The sequence below is a fragment of the Macaca nemestrina genome, chromosome 16 (assembly GCF_043159975.1).
Source record: "Macaca nemestrina isolate mMacNem1 chromosome 16, mMacNem.hap1, whole genome shotgun sequence".
NCBI classification, from domain to species: domain Eukaryota; kingdom Metazoa; phylum Chordata; class Mammalia; order Primates; family Cercopithecidae; genus Macaca; species Macaca nemestrina.
The window spans coordinates 5,001,804-5,018,914 of NC_092140.1; the positions used below are offsets into that span (position 1 = coordinate 5,001,804).

General features: G+C 38.0%; 1 protein-coding gene across 8 annotated transcripts in view; it reads right to left on the minus strand.

Annotated features, from left to right (window-relative positions):
• The window catches only part of LOC105485316 (myosin XVI), a 703,391-nt gene that overhangs the window by 306,319 nt on the left and 379,961 nt on the right, over window positions 1-17,111 (minus strand). For all 8 annotated transcript variants that reach the window (XM_011747599.2, XM_071081051.1, XM_011747600.3 and 5 more), the window contains one exon: window positions 9,872-9,989. In XM_011747599.2, the coding sequence (XP_011745901.2) occupies window positions 9,872-9,989 (118 nt within the window). The remainder of the gene's footprint in view (window positions 1-9,871; window positions 9,990-17,111) is intronic.

Consider the following 17,111-nt stretch of genomic DNA (forward strand, 5'->3'; position numbering starts at 1 on the left):
CATTGGTCAAAATTATGACTGTATGTTTGGCATGCTGCAAATTTGTTTCTGGAGCATTAAAAAATTAATATAGGGTTATTTTTATCATTATGAATAATCAGATTATGTATTTTAATTTAATTTAATTAATTAATTTATTTATTTACTTTTTGATTCATAGTCTCACTCTATTGCCCAGTCTGGAGTGCAGTGGCATGATCGCGGCTCACTGTAACCTCTGCCTCTCTGGTTCAAGTGATTCTCCTGCCTCAGCCTCCTGAGTAGGTGGGACCACAAGTGTGTGTCACCACACCAGCTAATTTTTGTATTTTTAGTAGAGATGGAGTTTTGCCGTATTGGCCAGGCTAGTCTTGAACTCCTGACCTCAAATGATCCGCCCACCTCAGCCTCCCAAAGTGCCAGGATTACAGGGGTGAGCCACCACGCCAGACCTGTATTTCAATTTTAAATGCAAATGTGAATTATTAGTTTTCCTCTTTGAAGTAAGAATCCAAAATCAATATTATTTGGGTGAGGGGTGTTAAAGAATGGCAGTTCTTAGAAAGGCAAATGGTTATAATTATCTCATACATTTGAACTTTTAAAAAATCTCATGTAATGAATTTGCTAAGCATTATTCTAAAGTCCAGCCACTAAAAGCAAAAATGTGGTGTCTCCCAATTTAATTGTATACAGCAAATCTGTTCTAACAACTAGAACCACTATTTACAGTGCCTTCCAATGCATTTAGTAAGTGCTCAATTTAGCTAATCAGAATGATTATCAGAGTTTTTTAAATTTCAAAATTAATATCCCTTAGTAAGATAAGTTGTCTAAAGAGACAAGTTTGGGAAAAGTCACCAGAAGTGCATAAAGAAAAGGTCTTTCAAAATATCCCTTTCACTGGTGACAGTAAAGCCCCAAGGTGATGGTAAACTTAGAATGGGGGCAGTATCAAGTCCTGAATTAGCAATAAACCTCAATGGATGAACATGTGTGCTCGAATGTGTGTGCACAGGTCTCAATGAGAATCAATTAGGTGGCAATTTCAAGTTAAGTTTTAAATACTTTTTTTCTTTTTTTCTTCCTTAAATTCTTCGCTGGAAACATTTTCTATTTAATATTAATAATATTCATCTTGAATTAATTTACTACTCAAGAGGATATTCTTTAAAAACCTAAAAACATTTTAAATAAAATTATCTTCCTTTTGTTCCTAACCTTTAGGCATGAAATACCAGATGAGAAGGGAGAATGAAACAGTCATCTTGCTACCATTCTTGGAGAAATGGTTGGCTAACCCCCACCTATCCCAGCCAATATGCAAACTCTGCTTGAAGCAGTATTCAAAACTAATCAAATTCCACATCATGGAGTCACTTTGATATCTTTCATCTAAATTCAAAAACAGTGTAATTATTAATCAACCTGGTTAGCTCATCTCCAGCAGTGAATAAAATTGCTGTGGATTAGCAGAATTCTGATCAGCAGGGTTTCAAAATATGTACACATCTTGAGTGAGCTTTTAGATGGAAGCAAACACAAGACAGCCCAAAATTCAAATTGCCATGAAACTCTAATATTCCTTCAAATGGAGAAATGCAGACTTTTTGTTGTGTCTGAAATGAAACGGTAAAAATGGAAGGAGTATGATGGGCTTCTAAGTTAAACAGGTTTCAGGACACATTCATGTAAGTGTTCATACATAGAAAGAAACATTCTACTAACAGTTCTTGACTTCTCAAGACTTCTATGTTTTAAAAGCTCTTTTATGTACGAAACACTTTTGACTAGAAACATACTTGTAATTCTCTACAAGTGTCCACATATTCATATATGTATTTAAAAAGTTTTGGTGCTGAAAAAACATATGTTTGCAGATTATATGTAACATAAAATGCAATAAAGTATTTCATAAGTCTATACAGCTTTTGTTCATTATGAAAAAAAGTGGGGGAAATAAATTTCCCTTTCTTTCAAGAAAGAAAAATTCCTGCCTTTGCTCTTCCCATTGACTTCCAGAAACTTCCAACACCCAATCTCACCCTGTCGCAGCCATCTAGTTATGGGTACATGACCACTTAGGGCCTGTTCCCAGAAAGTACTGTCATGCCTTCAATTAGCAACCACCAAAAACATATTATCAATTAATTAGGATAGCCAAATATTTTCCCTTTTACACCTATGCATTTCTTTCCATCTCATTATTCATGGTCAGGGTGGTCATCACTCTGGTGGTGTAACGTAAGTGAAAGTGCTTCCCACAGGAGTCAAATGGACGGATCCTACTCTGGAGTCTGACGCTGCCAATCCCCGCATCCCTCTGGGCTTCATTTTTCCTATCTGTAGTATGAAGAAGAAAAGACGCGAAGGTTCCAAGATTCCTCTGGACTTCAAGAGGAAGGTGCTACCACTTAAAGCACCTACTGTGTACCACACACTATTCTAGTGTCCTTCTAACATTGCCTCATTTAAAATTCTGTTGCAGGCCTTTTCACATTGAAGCCCAACTCTCTTGTCTCCTAAGCCCAGGCTGTTTGCAATAAAGGATGCTGCTCTTCACGTAAGATCAACTAAAGCACTTCGAAACTTTTAAAACAATGTCCTGCTAAGTATGTAATTCTAAGACTAATTGATGATGGTAACAAAGATGATTATTCATCTGTTATTATGCCTCTGCTTTATTTAACATCAGGATTTGGATAAGCACAAAGCAAAGGCCTTAATATATTTTCCATTTCATTTGCAGTAACTTTAACGTTTAAATTTCTTAAATAGAACACATAGCCTGGCTGCATTTACTGGAAGATATTTTCTATCATTAGTAAATTTCAATTTCAACTTAAATACACTTGGATATTTTCAGGGCACAAACATCAAAATCCAAGTATTCTTGATATTCCTCAGGGGGACTCTGGACCTCCCTCCCTTTTGAGTTCCTCCCACTTACTTCTGGGAAAGGGATAATCTAAGATTTGAAATAAAAGTGAAAGAAAAAGAAAACAGTGAGTGATTTAAAGAGCAATGTTAACATATTGAATATTCATGGAAACTCTAGGAGTTTCGGGTGATAGTTATCCCTTTTGGACAGAAGAAGAAAATGAGGTATGGAAGATCCAGTGAGCTGCCCAAGGCCAGCGGGCACAAAGTAAACGAGCCAGGACTCAACCCCAGGCCTTGTGGCTCGTAAGGACTAGAGGGAACTCAGAGCTTAGAATCAAGCAAACATCTGCCTTTGGAGCTCACTGAATGCATTGCCGATGGTGATGAACTTGGCCCTCTGCATATTCTGGGTGCAGTTAAAAGCGTGGCCTTATGGACTCTCAATGTCTTCCAGTCCTTTACAAGTAAGCTCTTCTAAAAGTCCTTCACCCTGTTTTTGGTGAACAGAATTCTCTTCAATAATGAATATTCCAGAAGAGGAGATCATTTTCTTGTTTGAGAACTTATCTGGTCAACAGCTAAGATTTACTTTGATAAAGAGAATGACTCCGTTTTGAAAATCTAGCTGCTAAGTGAGATTTGGGACATGGCTGGTCATATGCTCTTTTCACAAGCCCCCTCAGCCAAATAAGATTTGTGAAGATGCACTGAGGCCAGTGTTCTTGGCACCCCTTTATTAGCACTGGCTCCTTTGCAGAGGCAGCCTGATTAAACCATTAATAACTCCATCATGATACTAGAAATAGTCAACTTCAAAAGTGGTTTATTTCCAATTAAATAAAAAGCAGCTGAAAGGAACACAGGAGACCATGGAGTCCGGTCCCCTAATTTTATAGCCAGGTAAAGAGAATCAGTGACATTCACCTATTCACCTGAGTTTACAACCCGATGGCCAACCTGCAATTTGATCTAGAAGGCCCTTTTCCATGTGCCCAGCTACTTTGCATGAAGATGGTTTTACAACCTGATTTGTCGCTCCCAGGAAACAGGTGACTTGCAAGTAAATTAGAATAAGAAAGAGCTCACTAAAAATGTCGCTATCACGTATTTTTGAAGATCCAAAACAATAAAGTGATTATTTGATAAGAATGAAGACAGTATATTATTTTACTTTATCTGTGCATGTTTGGTGAGACAGTTTTGTGTACTATATAAAAAACTGCACACACTCAAAAGTGAATGAAAATTTATGGTTTTGTACCCTTAAAAGACAAGGAATGATCTTGTGCAGAAGAGAAAGAACTGTCATTCCCTTTCCAGGAACAGATCCTAAGTGGTCACGTACCCATAAGGAGATGGGTGCAACAGGATGAGAGTGGGTGTTGGAAGTTTCTGGAAGTCAATGGGAAGGACAAGGGCACGAACTTTTCTTTCTTGAAGGAGAAGAAACTATTTCCCCCACTTTTTTTTCACAATGAACAAAAACTGTATAGCCCTACAAAATACTTTATTGCGTACTATGCTACACATAATCTGTAAACACATATTTTCAGGACCAAAACTTTTTGGAAAACATACAAGAATATGCCATTAATATCATAAATTGATTTGTATGTCACACAATGTAAACCTCTTTGCATGCTCAGATGAAAAATACAAATTGGTAGGGATTCGGGCAATGATATCAGCAAATTACCTTAAGTCTCAAATAAAAGGTGCTGTATGGCTAAAACTAAGTCATTGTTGGCAAAGTTTTCCTTTTATTTATACAGTAACTTTTTATAAACTTGTCTGTGCAGTGATAGTAAGATGTTTTATAAGTCACTCAATCCTGAAGGAGGGTTGCACTTACACCAGCGAACCTAAATAATCATATTTTAAAATAAATAATCAGATCAGGGAAAATACTGGACTAGAAGCCAGACTAGAAGGTTATTTATAAATTACATTTTCCCCCAAACAAGAAACAGTCCTTACTTATCCATAGTTAGTGTTTCATAAAACTGAGGCTGGTATTTTTTTATATTATGATTTGTGGTTACATCTCTGATGAAAGATTTGACATTAAATTATAAAAGTATAACTAATAGTAACAATGAAAGAAACAGCACCTATCAATCTTCAAATTAGTATGATGATACTCCCTGTCCAATAAAATGGTAAAAACTGTTTCATAAATGCTGATAATTTAAAGAAAAACAGTCTACCATAAAGTATAAACTCAATCTGTAATCAACACTTATTTGACCTGGTTTGAGAGAGAGTAGCATCACTCCAATTTGATTAACTATTTTAGTGAACATTTACAATTCAGAATGCTTTTACAGGGGACTAACTTGAATGACTCAGCTCTCTTTAAAATGTATGTGAAGTAGTTTAAGTTAATGTGTTTTTTATTTTTCTTTCATAAAGAGTCTTGGCAGCAGATTGAATTATTTAAAAGTATCACTAATGTATAACAAAAGTATCATTTACTGATAGCTTCTTAAAGTATTCAGGGTGCCCATTTTTTTTGAGCAGTGATGATTTCATTCTTAAACTGAAAATCATTTTAAAGCAAAAATTCATACAATGGATCTCCATTACTCTTTGTTACAAGATGGATTTTGTCCTTAAAAAAACCCAAAAACTACATATTGAAGTCTTCATCTCCAATACCTTAGAATATAACCTTCTTTGGGAATAGCATCAATGCAGAGATCCAGTCGTCACCCCTTGTCTTCAGTTAATACATTCTAAGATCCCAGTGGACCCCCGAAACTGAGGATAGTATCAAACTCTGTATGCATGATGTTTTTCTATACTTACACATCTATGATAAATTTTAATTTATAAATTAGGCACAGCAAGAAATTAACACAGCAACTAATAATACAATAGGACAGTTGTAACAATATGCAGTTCACAATTCCAGGGGTAGGAGATTGTTTCCTACCATGGATCTTAGCAACCTCAGCATACAATTTGTTTTCTTTCCTTATTAAGTTGAGAACATTCACCTTTTCATGAAAAGGAAGCACTTTTCAGTTTCTCTTTGGCCTATGCAAATTTCCAGCCTCACCACTCCTATACTCTGACGCCATTATTAAGTAAAATAAGAGTTACTTGAACACAAACACCAGGAAACTGGCACCATCTGATAACTGAGAGAGCTTCTACGTGATTAACAGGTGGGTAGCGGAGACATCGTGGATACACTGGACAAAGGGGCGATTCACCTCCCAGGCTGGATGGAGTTGGAGGGCAGAAGATTTCATCACATTACTCAGAATAATATGCAATTGAAAACTTATGAACTGTTTACTTTGAGAATGTTCTGTTTAATATTTTTGAACCACAGTTGAACTCAGGTAACTGAAACCACAGAAAGCGAAACCTTAGTTTAGGGTGAAACTACTGTACTCAAGTTACAATAAGGTCATACTGGAGTAGGGTGTGTCCTAATTCAGTGAGCTACTCCATACTGGAGTAGGGTGCGACCAGTGTCCTTTGGAGAAGAGAAGAGACACAGGGAAAAGGCCATGAGTCAAAAGAGGCGGAGACTGGAGCAATGCATCTCCAAGCCACGGAGCACTAAGGATCAGCAGCAACCATCAGAGCTAGGAATGGGCAGGGGAGGTCCCCCCAGAGAAGCCAAGAGCTCGTGCATCTACAGACACCTGAATTCCAGACTTCTACCCTCCAGAACTGTGAGACAATTAATTTCTGTTGTTTCCAGCCACCACACTGGTGTTCATTTGCTACTGCAGCTTTCGAACACTGACATCTAACACGTTCTAATATCAACCCTGTTCAGTCTATGCTAACAGGCACAGGAGACAAGTACATGTTATTAAGCTACTCTGGGAGACATGGGAACATCAGATCCACAGCTGAAAGAGTGCTTTCATTTTTGGACTTAAATAATGTTGAGCCCTAGGCAGCATCTTTAAAATTATCTGGTCCAGCTGGTGTCTGTCCCTTCCTCTTGCTTAGGCACAGCCAGCGTAGGCGTGAGATAGTGCATGGCAGACGTGAGGATGTTGCACGGCAGGTTCTGATGACCAAGTAAAGACGTTCCTTCTCGGAAACATCGACCTGCTCTTTGTAGTATGCACAATATACCTTTGTACTCAAAACCCTTTCCACGTGGTAAGGGATACTTGAAGAAATCTGTCCTCTTTCTCTTATTTCTTTTTCAGTGTAAACATTTTTAGTTTTGTCAACAGTTTACTCCAAAAACATGACATTGGAACTTTCACTCTCCTGATAAACATTTTCTGAACATATTCCTTTTATTTCTCTTCTTAAAAACAGGAAACAACTGAGTTCCCAGTCTCACCCCTTCAGGGCACGGTGGGTCCTACCACATTTATGATCTAGGCAGTAGACTTCTATGAATGCCATCTCAGCACTGGCTTTGTTACTTTGTTTATAGCAGTTTATTACTCTTAAATAAAAACATTGAAAATGATCACCAAATCACTTGGCCAGAGTTTTAAAAGAACACAGCAGGAAGCTATGAAACAAACAAACATAGGTGATAAGAAATAAATTAAGGATGTAAATTAGGGGAACAGAACTAGTAAAAAGGCCATCCAGAAAGTGGAGAAAGGTGGAGCACGCCTGTCATCAATGTCCCGATTGCCATTTCCATAAGAGAAAAATAAACTCTACACAAGACTGAAATTACATCGAAATTACGGTCACTGTTCCTCAAGGATTCAGAGAACTTTTCTGGGCCTCGAACTGCTCCAGGCCCATCATTATGAATATGCATCACCTCTGGGTCTCAATGCTGCCTGGACAAGCTGCCGGAGAGGTATATGTGGGGCTGATTACGCTGAAGATGTGAGGGAACACGTGTTCACTAAGATTGTTGATTAACAGAAGGCTCAGTTAATCAGTGTTTACAACAAAGTTTTCCAGTTCTTTTTAATATGTATATATAATTATTTTCTAAATTAACGTTCCTAAAGAAAAGGACCCTCTAAACTCTATCCAGAAAAATAAACAAGAGGAAAAAAAAAAAAAGAAAAAAAAAGTTAGTAATGGATGACACCTTCAGAAGCCAGTTATTTTCTCTCCCTCTTGGTAAAGGAAACATGAAATTGAGAAGAAAAATTCATGCTGGTGATACCTCAGATGAGCTTCTCCTCCTTGCACTAGTTGTGCATAAACACGAGTGGCCTGCTTTCAGCTCTCAGAGCTCTCAGACACTCATGTCCCATGAATCACCTGGGAATCTTGTTAAACTGCAGTCTCCACCAGCCAGTCTGGAGTATGGCGTCAGATTCTGCGTCTCCAACAAACTCCTGCGTGATGACGCGGCGCTTGTCCTTGGGCCACATCTTTGAGTGGCAAGCGGCTGGAACACGGAGCTTTCCATGTTTCAGCTTCCTACTTTTGGAGAACTTACTACCCACTTAGAGAACATCGCCACAGCCCACCAGTCACTAAGAGCTCAGCGGGGAACCTGTGCTCAGTATTACAGAAGTAAATCCGGCCCCTTCCCCTGGAGGAGCACACCCGGCCAGGTGTTAGGAAACCGAGACTGGAAAACCAGAGCTTGAGGCTCAAGACAGTTCTCCAACGAGGTCTTCATAAAAAGGCAGACCTTCAGAACTCTAAGTCATGCATTTAAAAAACAAATCAACGAACAAATAGCTTTCCTTTTGCTGCACAACTTAACCTTCTAACTTCAACATCTAAAAGCATCCTTTTTTTTTTTTTTTTTTTTTTTGGAGACAGAGTTTTGCTCTCGTTGTCCAGGCTGGAGTGCAATGGTGCGATCTCTGCTCACCACAACCTCCTCCGCCTCCCGGGTTCAAGCGATTCTTCTGTCTCAGTCTTCTGAGTAGCTGGGATTACAGGCATGTACCACTACACCTGGATAATTTTGTATTTTTAGTAGAGATGAGTTTCCCCATGTTGGTCAGGCTGGTCTCAAACTCCTGACCTCAGGTGATCCGCCCACCTTGGCCTCCCAAACTGCTGGGATTACTGGCGTGAGCCACCATGCCCAGTGCATCTTTTCTTACTCTTTTGATGCATGTTATTCGTCACATTTAATTAGTAGAAATCTGATTCTGACACAGACTTGCTGCAAAATGCAATTATTTTGTTTCTAGATTATAGTCAAAACTAACTTTTGTTTCCTGAAGGGAAAATAGGGCAACTTTAAAAAGCCAAATAAAATTAAGCTCTTTCGGAAATCATTTATAATAATTGGAAAATGTTTAAGTGCTGACAGCTGTTGTAAAAGTTTTTTTTAAATATTCAAGTATACCAAAAATTCTACCTATGATTGTATTTATATTATTAATTTGCATGAATTTGTTTTAATTGGAAAGATGTAAAATCCTAGGTGAATTATAAATTAGTTGAATTTTAAATAAGGAGTTTTCATGAAATATACTTTAAGTATTTAAATCAAATATGAAACAGTGTCTGTTTGGGTTTAGTTTGGTGATTATTTTGATGTTTAGATTTAATTCAATCATTTAACTATATGGATTCAGTTTTATTTCAAATAGATTTCAATGTGTGTTATGTGAAGAAATTATATATAATACTAAGGTATTATTTATTTAATTAAAGTACTTGAGTTTGTTTCTATGTTCAGCAAAGATGATTCCTTTCAGCTATTTTTGGTTTGGGTTTGGTTTCTCATTATATAGTCTATAAAATAATCATCTTGAAAAGGTCCAGCTTGCATTTGAGAATATTTTTCAATTCACAATAACTTCAGCACTTGTCACCTGATATCCCAGGTACATATACACACACACACATACACACACACACACACACACACCCTCAACTGAGTGCCTGACTGTTGATCCTTGTTCTAATGTAACACAAACTTTCCAGAAGTATCTTAAGCTGTTTACAGATATGGTTGTGATGAAGAATAGATTTTTTCTCCCAGCATTGATTCATACATGGTGTCTCCATCATGTGCTTGTGTGCGACGTGCCCGCATGCTGCTTCCGCACAGGAAATCCACATTGGCAAATGCTGCACTTACCTCCAGTTAGCTGTTGTTTCCTCTCACAGAACTGCAGTTCAAAATACTTGATGAAGCAACTGGACAAATCATTAAGTGTGGTCTTGGCATGTCCAAAGGCTTCTAAGATGCACATGACCTGTGGGAGAGGAGAACATTTTACTGAACTGCTCATATTTTAAAAAATAAAATTGATGAGTAATAGTCAGCAACGATGCAGGGAATACTTCTTGGTCTGAAAGTTTCTCTCCTGCTCATATAATGCCATATTGAATTTTTAAGACTCCTTTTTCCTCAAAGGCAAGCTACTAGCATCCTATGCCTCAAATTGTGGCTACTGTTCATGAAGCAATAATAGACAGAGGACTTCACGACACTGCACTCTCCTTGCACATAAGAGAAGGAAAGCCATTCTCTTCACACACAGCCCCAAGCTTAACAAATGTTATTGAGATTTCACACCTGAATAGAACAGTAAAATAGCGTTTGCATTTTGGAAGGGAGGGAGTCATTTGAATTAATATAAGCAATAGTCAGAATGTATTTTACAGTAATACATTTACTTAAACATCAGGATAGAACATTCCTTTGAATCCTTATTTACTTTCCACTCATACTCTTTTCAACCCTGACCCCAGTTTATCCTCCCTGTATTGTGCTTTGGCCTCACACCAACTATTCTCTCCCACAAGGCAGCAGCAAAACTCCCAGCTGAGCTACTGTGCTGCCTTTTCTCGCTGCCCTGTGTTTTGTTGCAGATTGGCAAGTTTGTGGCTTTGCAATTGCTATGATAAAGCTCCTCAGACCAACCCTGGGGGCTGAAATTCTTCCTTGACATGTTTCCTTAACCATTAACAGTAGAATAAAAGTCACTGCTTCTTCATCAATTGACTCTGCCTGTGAAGGTGATGGGGACCAGCAATTCTCCAACATGTATGAAAATCTGGAGGGTTCACGGGTGTCTCCGTCTTTCATGATAGTTGCGTTCCATGCGGTTTCTGCGTCAGCCACAGGAGGGAGTACAGTAACACCTTATTGATATGTGGACTACTTTTCCTGTTCCCTAGGGTTTCTAGTAGTGTTTTTTGAGAACACTATCCTATTTTTTTAAGTGCTTTGATCCCACTCTTTTTTTTAATTTATTTTTTATTTTATTTTTTGAGACAGAGTCTCGCTCTGTCACCCGGGCTGGAATGCAGTGGTGCGATCTCAGCTCACTGCAGTGGTGTGATCTCGGCTCACTGCAACCTCTGCCTCCTGGATTCAAGCAATTCTCCTGCCTCAGCCTCTGGGGTAGCTGGGATTACAGGGGCATGCCGCCACGCCTAGCTAATTTTTGTATTTTTAGTAGCAGAGACAGGGTTTCACCATGTTAGCCAGGCTGGTCTCAAACTCCTGACCTCGGGTGATCTGCCCACCTCCGCCTCCCAAAGTGCTGGGATTACAGGCATGAGCCACCGCACCCGGCCGCTTTGATATCACTTTTAAATTTCCTGGCCTTTGCTACATTAAGGAGTTGAATTAACCTGGAAGTATTTTATATTGTGAAAGATTATAAAACACTTTGACGCTAACCACAAATTAAAATATGCTACAAGTTGTGATAATAGTGAAGTATGTTAAAACTTCTGTGTTTGAAGTTTGAATTTGGGAGACAAACACATATTCATTCCTTACAAAAACTTTATGCTTTAGGTCTGTATATAATAACCTAATTTTAAAGATGATAAAAGTAAATTGATAGCAGTGATAACAGCAATGTTTTCTGGGGAAAAAATGAAATAGTAACTTCGTTTTTGTATCTTTTCCTATAATCTAACATGAAATCTGTAGTGATGATATACATACAGTGAAAAAAGCATAATGACAGCACATTTTAAATATTAATAATATTACATTAAACAATTATTTTAAAAATCTTAAAAATAGGATAATCTTTTAAAATATTGTGCTTCTAGTTATTCTAGTGTTGTGTCTGATCAGTAATGTGTTGATTATTCTTGGAAAAACGACATTACAGGTAATTAATAACTTGTTCCCCAAACAGTCAATATAGGGAAATGGTTAAATGCATGCGCCTGGAAGTGAGAAGGAGCTACCCCCACACCCCAACACTGCTACCGAGAACTGATGTAACACTGAGGAGGTCTTCTGAATTCCTCAAACCTCATTTGTCGTTAATTCTCAAGCAGGAATAACTCCTTCAGTGTTTGTCAGTGTCTGTGGTGTAAAGCACTCAGCTTTTCGTCTGGCACAGAGAAAACACTCAGCAAATAAGAACAGTGAATTTTACTTTTGTGAGTAGCAATAGACAACATTCCTGTCATGCTCACTATGTGCCAGGCAGTGTTCTAACGTGAGATGTGTCTGTGCTTGTGTGTTCTCTGTTAACTCTCGGAACCAGTGTATATTACACAGCTTTATAAGAAAAATGACATAGACGAAGTAGTTTTCCCAAGGCTCAAAGGTTGTCAACAATGAACCTGGGAGTTGAACCTGGGTGAGCTGGCTTTCAGAATCACACACTTCACCACCACACTATGCAGTAATCACTGCTGAAATACCAATAAAGGCATAAAAGGCATGAAATGAATATAAAACTACAACTACTTAACAAAATGTAAATACTCCATGGCATTCTTTCACTGTACATTGTCATCCATGAGTCAAGATTAAAATGCTAAATAAACTAGGCAATAACCAGTTTTTATCTTTAATTAGCCATTTGGCCAATAGGTGGCACTAAATAAATGTATTAAGGGAAATACTGAGTGAAACAAAACTGGCATTATTCCGCTGCTCACCTTAATTTCAAAAACAATAATGACAACATTGCACAGTAACAAAATTTAAATAAAAATATAAATGAATAAAATTAAATATATATATTCTCAATATTTACTTATTCAAATTTTATTGACTTTTTTTCTATTTATAATGTATGGTATTTTTTCTACAAATTTATGTCCCTATAAGTTGTGGACTATTATGGCAGGAGTTAATCTACTGTATTTTCTAAAAGTAAAAACTTGCTGCATCCTCAATAAAAAATACTAAATCAGAGGCTGGGCGCGGTGGCTCACGCCTGTAATCCCAGCACTTTCGGAGGCCGAGATGGGCGGATCACGAGGTCAGGAGATCAAGACCATCCTGGCGAACATGGTGAAACCCTGTCTCTATTAAAAATACAAAAAATTAGCCGGGCGTGGTGGCGGGCGCCTGTAGTCCCAGCTACTCGGGAGGCTGAGGCAGGAGAATGGCGGGAACCTGGGAGGGGGAGCTTGCAGTGAGCCGAGATGGCGCCACTGCACTCCAGCCTGGGCGACAGAGCGAGACTCCATCTAAAAAATATATATATATTAAATCAATCGATATCAGCCCACTAGTCTGCTCTCTGAAAGCTATTGCATAGTAAATCCTTATTTAAGTGATTTCAATGGAATTGAATATTCTTAAAGTTGAAGTTCACTTGAGCCAGCGTTGGTGAAAGTTCCAGGTAGTTTCTTCCTGAAACGTGACTTTTCTATTCCAATAAATTTAATGTCATGGAAAATCCCCTGCTTCCAGTGTTTGAAATTCAAATGCAGGGATTAGAAACAAAACAGCCCTTCCTAACTGCTCTTAAATGGCTCTGAAATTGTATGGGGGAACAAAGCCATGTCTGTGGTGATCGGGTTCCACCCGTCCATCTACCAGGGGGTAAAGTGCACTTGAAGCACAGGACAAAAAATGTGAGCTTAGGCAGGCTTTTAAGATGGGCCAAATGAGGTGTAAGACTGACAGAAATACTTCAGTCACGTCTCTTAAGAATAAGTTTTTGACCTGCATATAATCGCCAAAAGTCATTTCTGGACCTCAGTGCTGCACTCTCTCACTTTCTAGTTGTTACCAACTAAATCTTCCTCCTCCCCTCTCTTCTCCCGAAACCTCCTTCGGGGAGAGTACTGTCTGCTGTGACAGTGTGAAACTTATAGTTTCCACTCAAACCCTTTCACTTTGGGTTCTCTTGCTCCCCATACTCCACTGAAATGGCAATCTTTATTTTAACAATGATGCCATTGTCAACCACAGAAACACTTTCTCCACTCCTCAGCATCTGCACAAAACTATACTGAAGACCACCCCAACACATCCTGACTGATACGGTTTGGCTCTGTGTCCCCACCCAAATCTCAAGTCAAATTGCAATTCCCACATGTCAAAGGAGATACCTGGTGGGGGGTGATTGAATCATGGGGGGCAGTTTTCCCCATGCTGTTCTCATGATCATGAGGGCATTCTCATGAGATCTATGGTTTAAAACTGCTAGTTTCCCCTGTACATGCTCTCTCTCCTGCCATCATGTAAGACATGCCTTGCTTCCTTCACCTTCACCTCCTGCCATCACTGTAAGTTTCCTGAGGCTTCCCCAGCCATGCAGAACTGTGAGTCAATTAAACCTCCTTTTTTTTTTAAAATAGATTTCCTAGTCTCAGGTAGTATCTTTGTGGCAGTATGAGAACAGACTAGTACAATAACTTTTACTTCTCTTCATTCTTTTACTACACATTATTTGATAACTGCTGATCCAAATGACCTCCAATGAGTATTTTCCTAGGATTCAAGGCAAAATTGTCTCTTTAGAATGAACCAGGCTCTCTCAGTAGAACGTACAGTTTGTGTGCTTGCTACACACCTGGTCCCGCCTGCCAGCATTCCCCACGTTGGCCTGTGTGATATTCCACAGTGGAGTCTCACAACCAAATATGGCTAAACCATGTCTCTAATCAGCTCATTGTCCTCTCCTCTTAGGGCCACCTAGTGAACTTTCCTTTCATCTTATCCTGACTTTCAAACTTTCTACTAGATAGCTCCATAGATCCAGGCTGTTCAAGGATGTTCTTTTCTACTCATTTCCTTAACTCTATTTTCCTTTCAGGAAGTATAGGAAGTACTCACTTAATATCATCAATAGGTTCTTGGAAATTTCTACTTTAAGCAAAACAAGGTACCTTCTAATGCAACGAATTTTATCATAGACTAATTGGTATAAACAAGAGTTAAGTTTTTACAGCAGACAGGAAATAGTTTTGCCTCAAGTCACAGTTTACAAGAACCCATCAATGACATTGTGAAGATTTATCGTACTGGTTCATCTCTTAAATATACTTAATTTCACTAAACCCTCTAATTTTATAAAGATTTACAGTAAATTAAAAAATGTATTCAATGCTTGTATTTAATTCCTGTACATATACTCAGATGGTTTACAGATATGATGGCTGATGATTTTCGTGAACACCTTGGACACTGAATGATATTCGTGTGGATAATAATTTAAAGGGAAACAATAAAACCATAGCTGACATGGAATTTAAGCCATGCTCAAACCTGGGCAATATTTTTTCATGAGACGAGAAGTCATTTATTTACGACATTTTTTATTTGTCATGAGGAGTGAATAAAACACACAAGTTAACTAGAATTAGTTTTACTTGAAATATGCACTGCTATTATAATCTGGACTCCCAGATGGTAATTGATTTGGGAGGGTTATATCTACCTGATCCAAAGGAATGCATTTTAGAATGTATTCGTTTGAACTAAAATTTAAAGCCAATTTACATAAGGTAATAGAGAATGCATTAAAGAAATTATACAGCCTGCTGTCTCCCAAATGATCATTTTAATAGATGACTGTTTATAACTTAGAGGGGAAACTATTGTTCCTTGTCATTATGATTAAGTCATCAGTTTCTGTCATTTCTGTTAGCTAACTTGAGGCTATTTTAGAACCATGTTGTTTTACATGTACTCTAACTCTTAAGTGTCAGCCGTCAGGATATTAACGTATTCGAACAAAGAAGATAGGTTATACTATTTTCCCAAGTTGACACTCAATGTTAAATTACTTTGAGCAGCCAGGTGCAGTGGCTCATGCCTGTGATCCCAGCACTTTGGGAGACTGAGGCGGGTAGATCACTTGAGGTCAGGAGTTCGAGAGCAGCCTGGCCAACATGGTGAAACCCCATCTCTACTAAAAAATACAAAAATTAGGCAGGTGTGGTGGCACATGCCTGTAATCCCAGCTGCTTGGGAAGCTGAGGCAGGAGAACTGCTTGAACCTGGGAGATGGAGATTGCAGTGAGCCAAGATCGTGCCACTGTACTCCAGCCTGGGCGACAGAGCAAGACTCCATTTCAAAAAATAAATTATTTTGAGCTTGCTGTAGAATTATGCAGGTGCTCAATACAGTATGAGCTTAGTAAATGGTTATAAATTAAAGTCATTAATGAACACACATGATACCATAGATATTCAAAAAACTGATTAATTATGCATTCTTTTTAAAGAGAAAAGTCTACAGAATCAGACATAAGCTTAGGGATCTATTAGAGCAGAATAAATTTTAAAATTACTTATAATTCACAGGTATAAAATATGTAAAATCACACTAATTTATTAATTAAAAAATCAGTTATTCTCATTTCTAAATGAGGAATAAGATACTATAAATTTCCAGAACATGCCAAGTAACCACCACCATGGTAGAAATCACTCTACACTGTAGCAACCAGATGAAAAAGCAGGTGACACAGAAACAAACACAAATAGCACAATATTTATTGTGCAGTATATTTCTGTATTTGTAACTTTTGAACCTTTAGATGGCATTGTCTTAGGAAATGATTTAAGTGTAGCTGTCTTGCACGAATGTAATCAGACACTTTTAAATATAAAATTATGACTGAAATGCAGGTATCCTTCTGTAAATGTGTGTATGGCCAGACACATGCCAGCATCAGAGGCACCTCAGTGGAAATTTCACACTGCATCAATATCACACTTTGAAATAAGTGCCAATAGAAAGTTTTATACTATTGTAACATGGCCTATGATGTGTATATGCATTATTTTTTGTCAAAGCAATGATACAGCACATATGTACATTATTTCTTGAATGTTATACAGATAATATTGATTTATTTATAGAAAATCTTATGTTCTGTTAGTATATATGTGGAATTGAACACGATTTTCCATATATGCATTTAGTGGTCCCTTGACCTGCGAGATAATAAACAACTTTTTTTACACAAATGTGTCTTCCCTATACTTGAATGAAAAATAAAAGGTTGTAAAAAAAGGAAGAGAGGCAGAAAAATCCCACTATCTAACAAAAGCAGGGCAGGTAAGAAAAACTGAAGAAAATGTCAATGTTGGTTCTGTAAATCACATACAAGGAAACACACACAGGCCAAATGTACAGTCTCCTGATGAC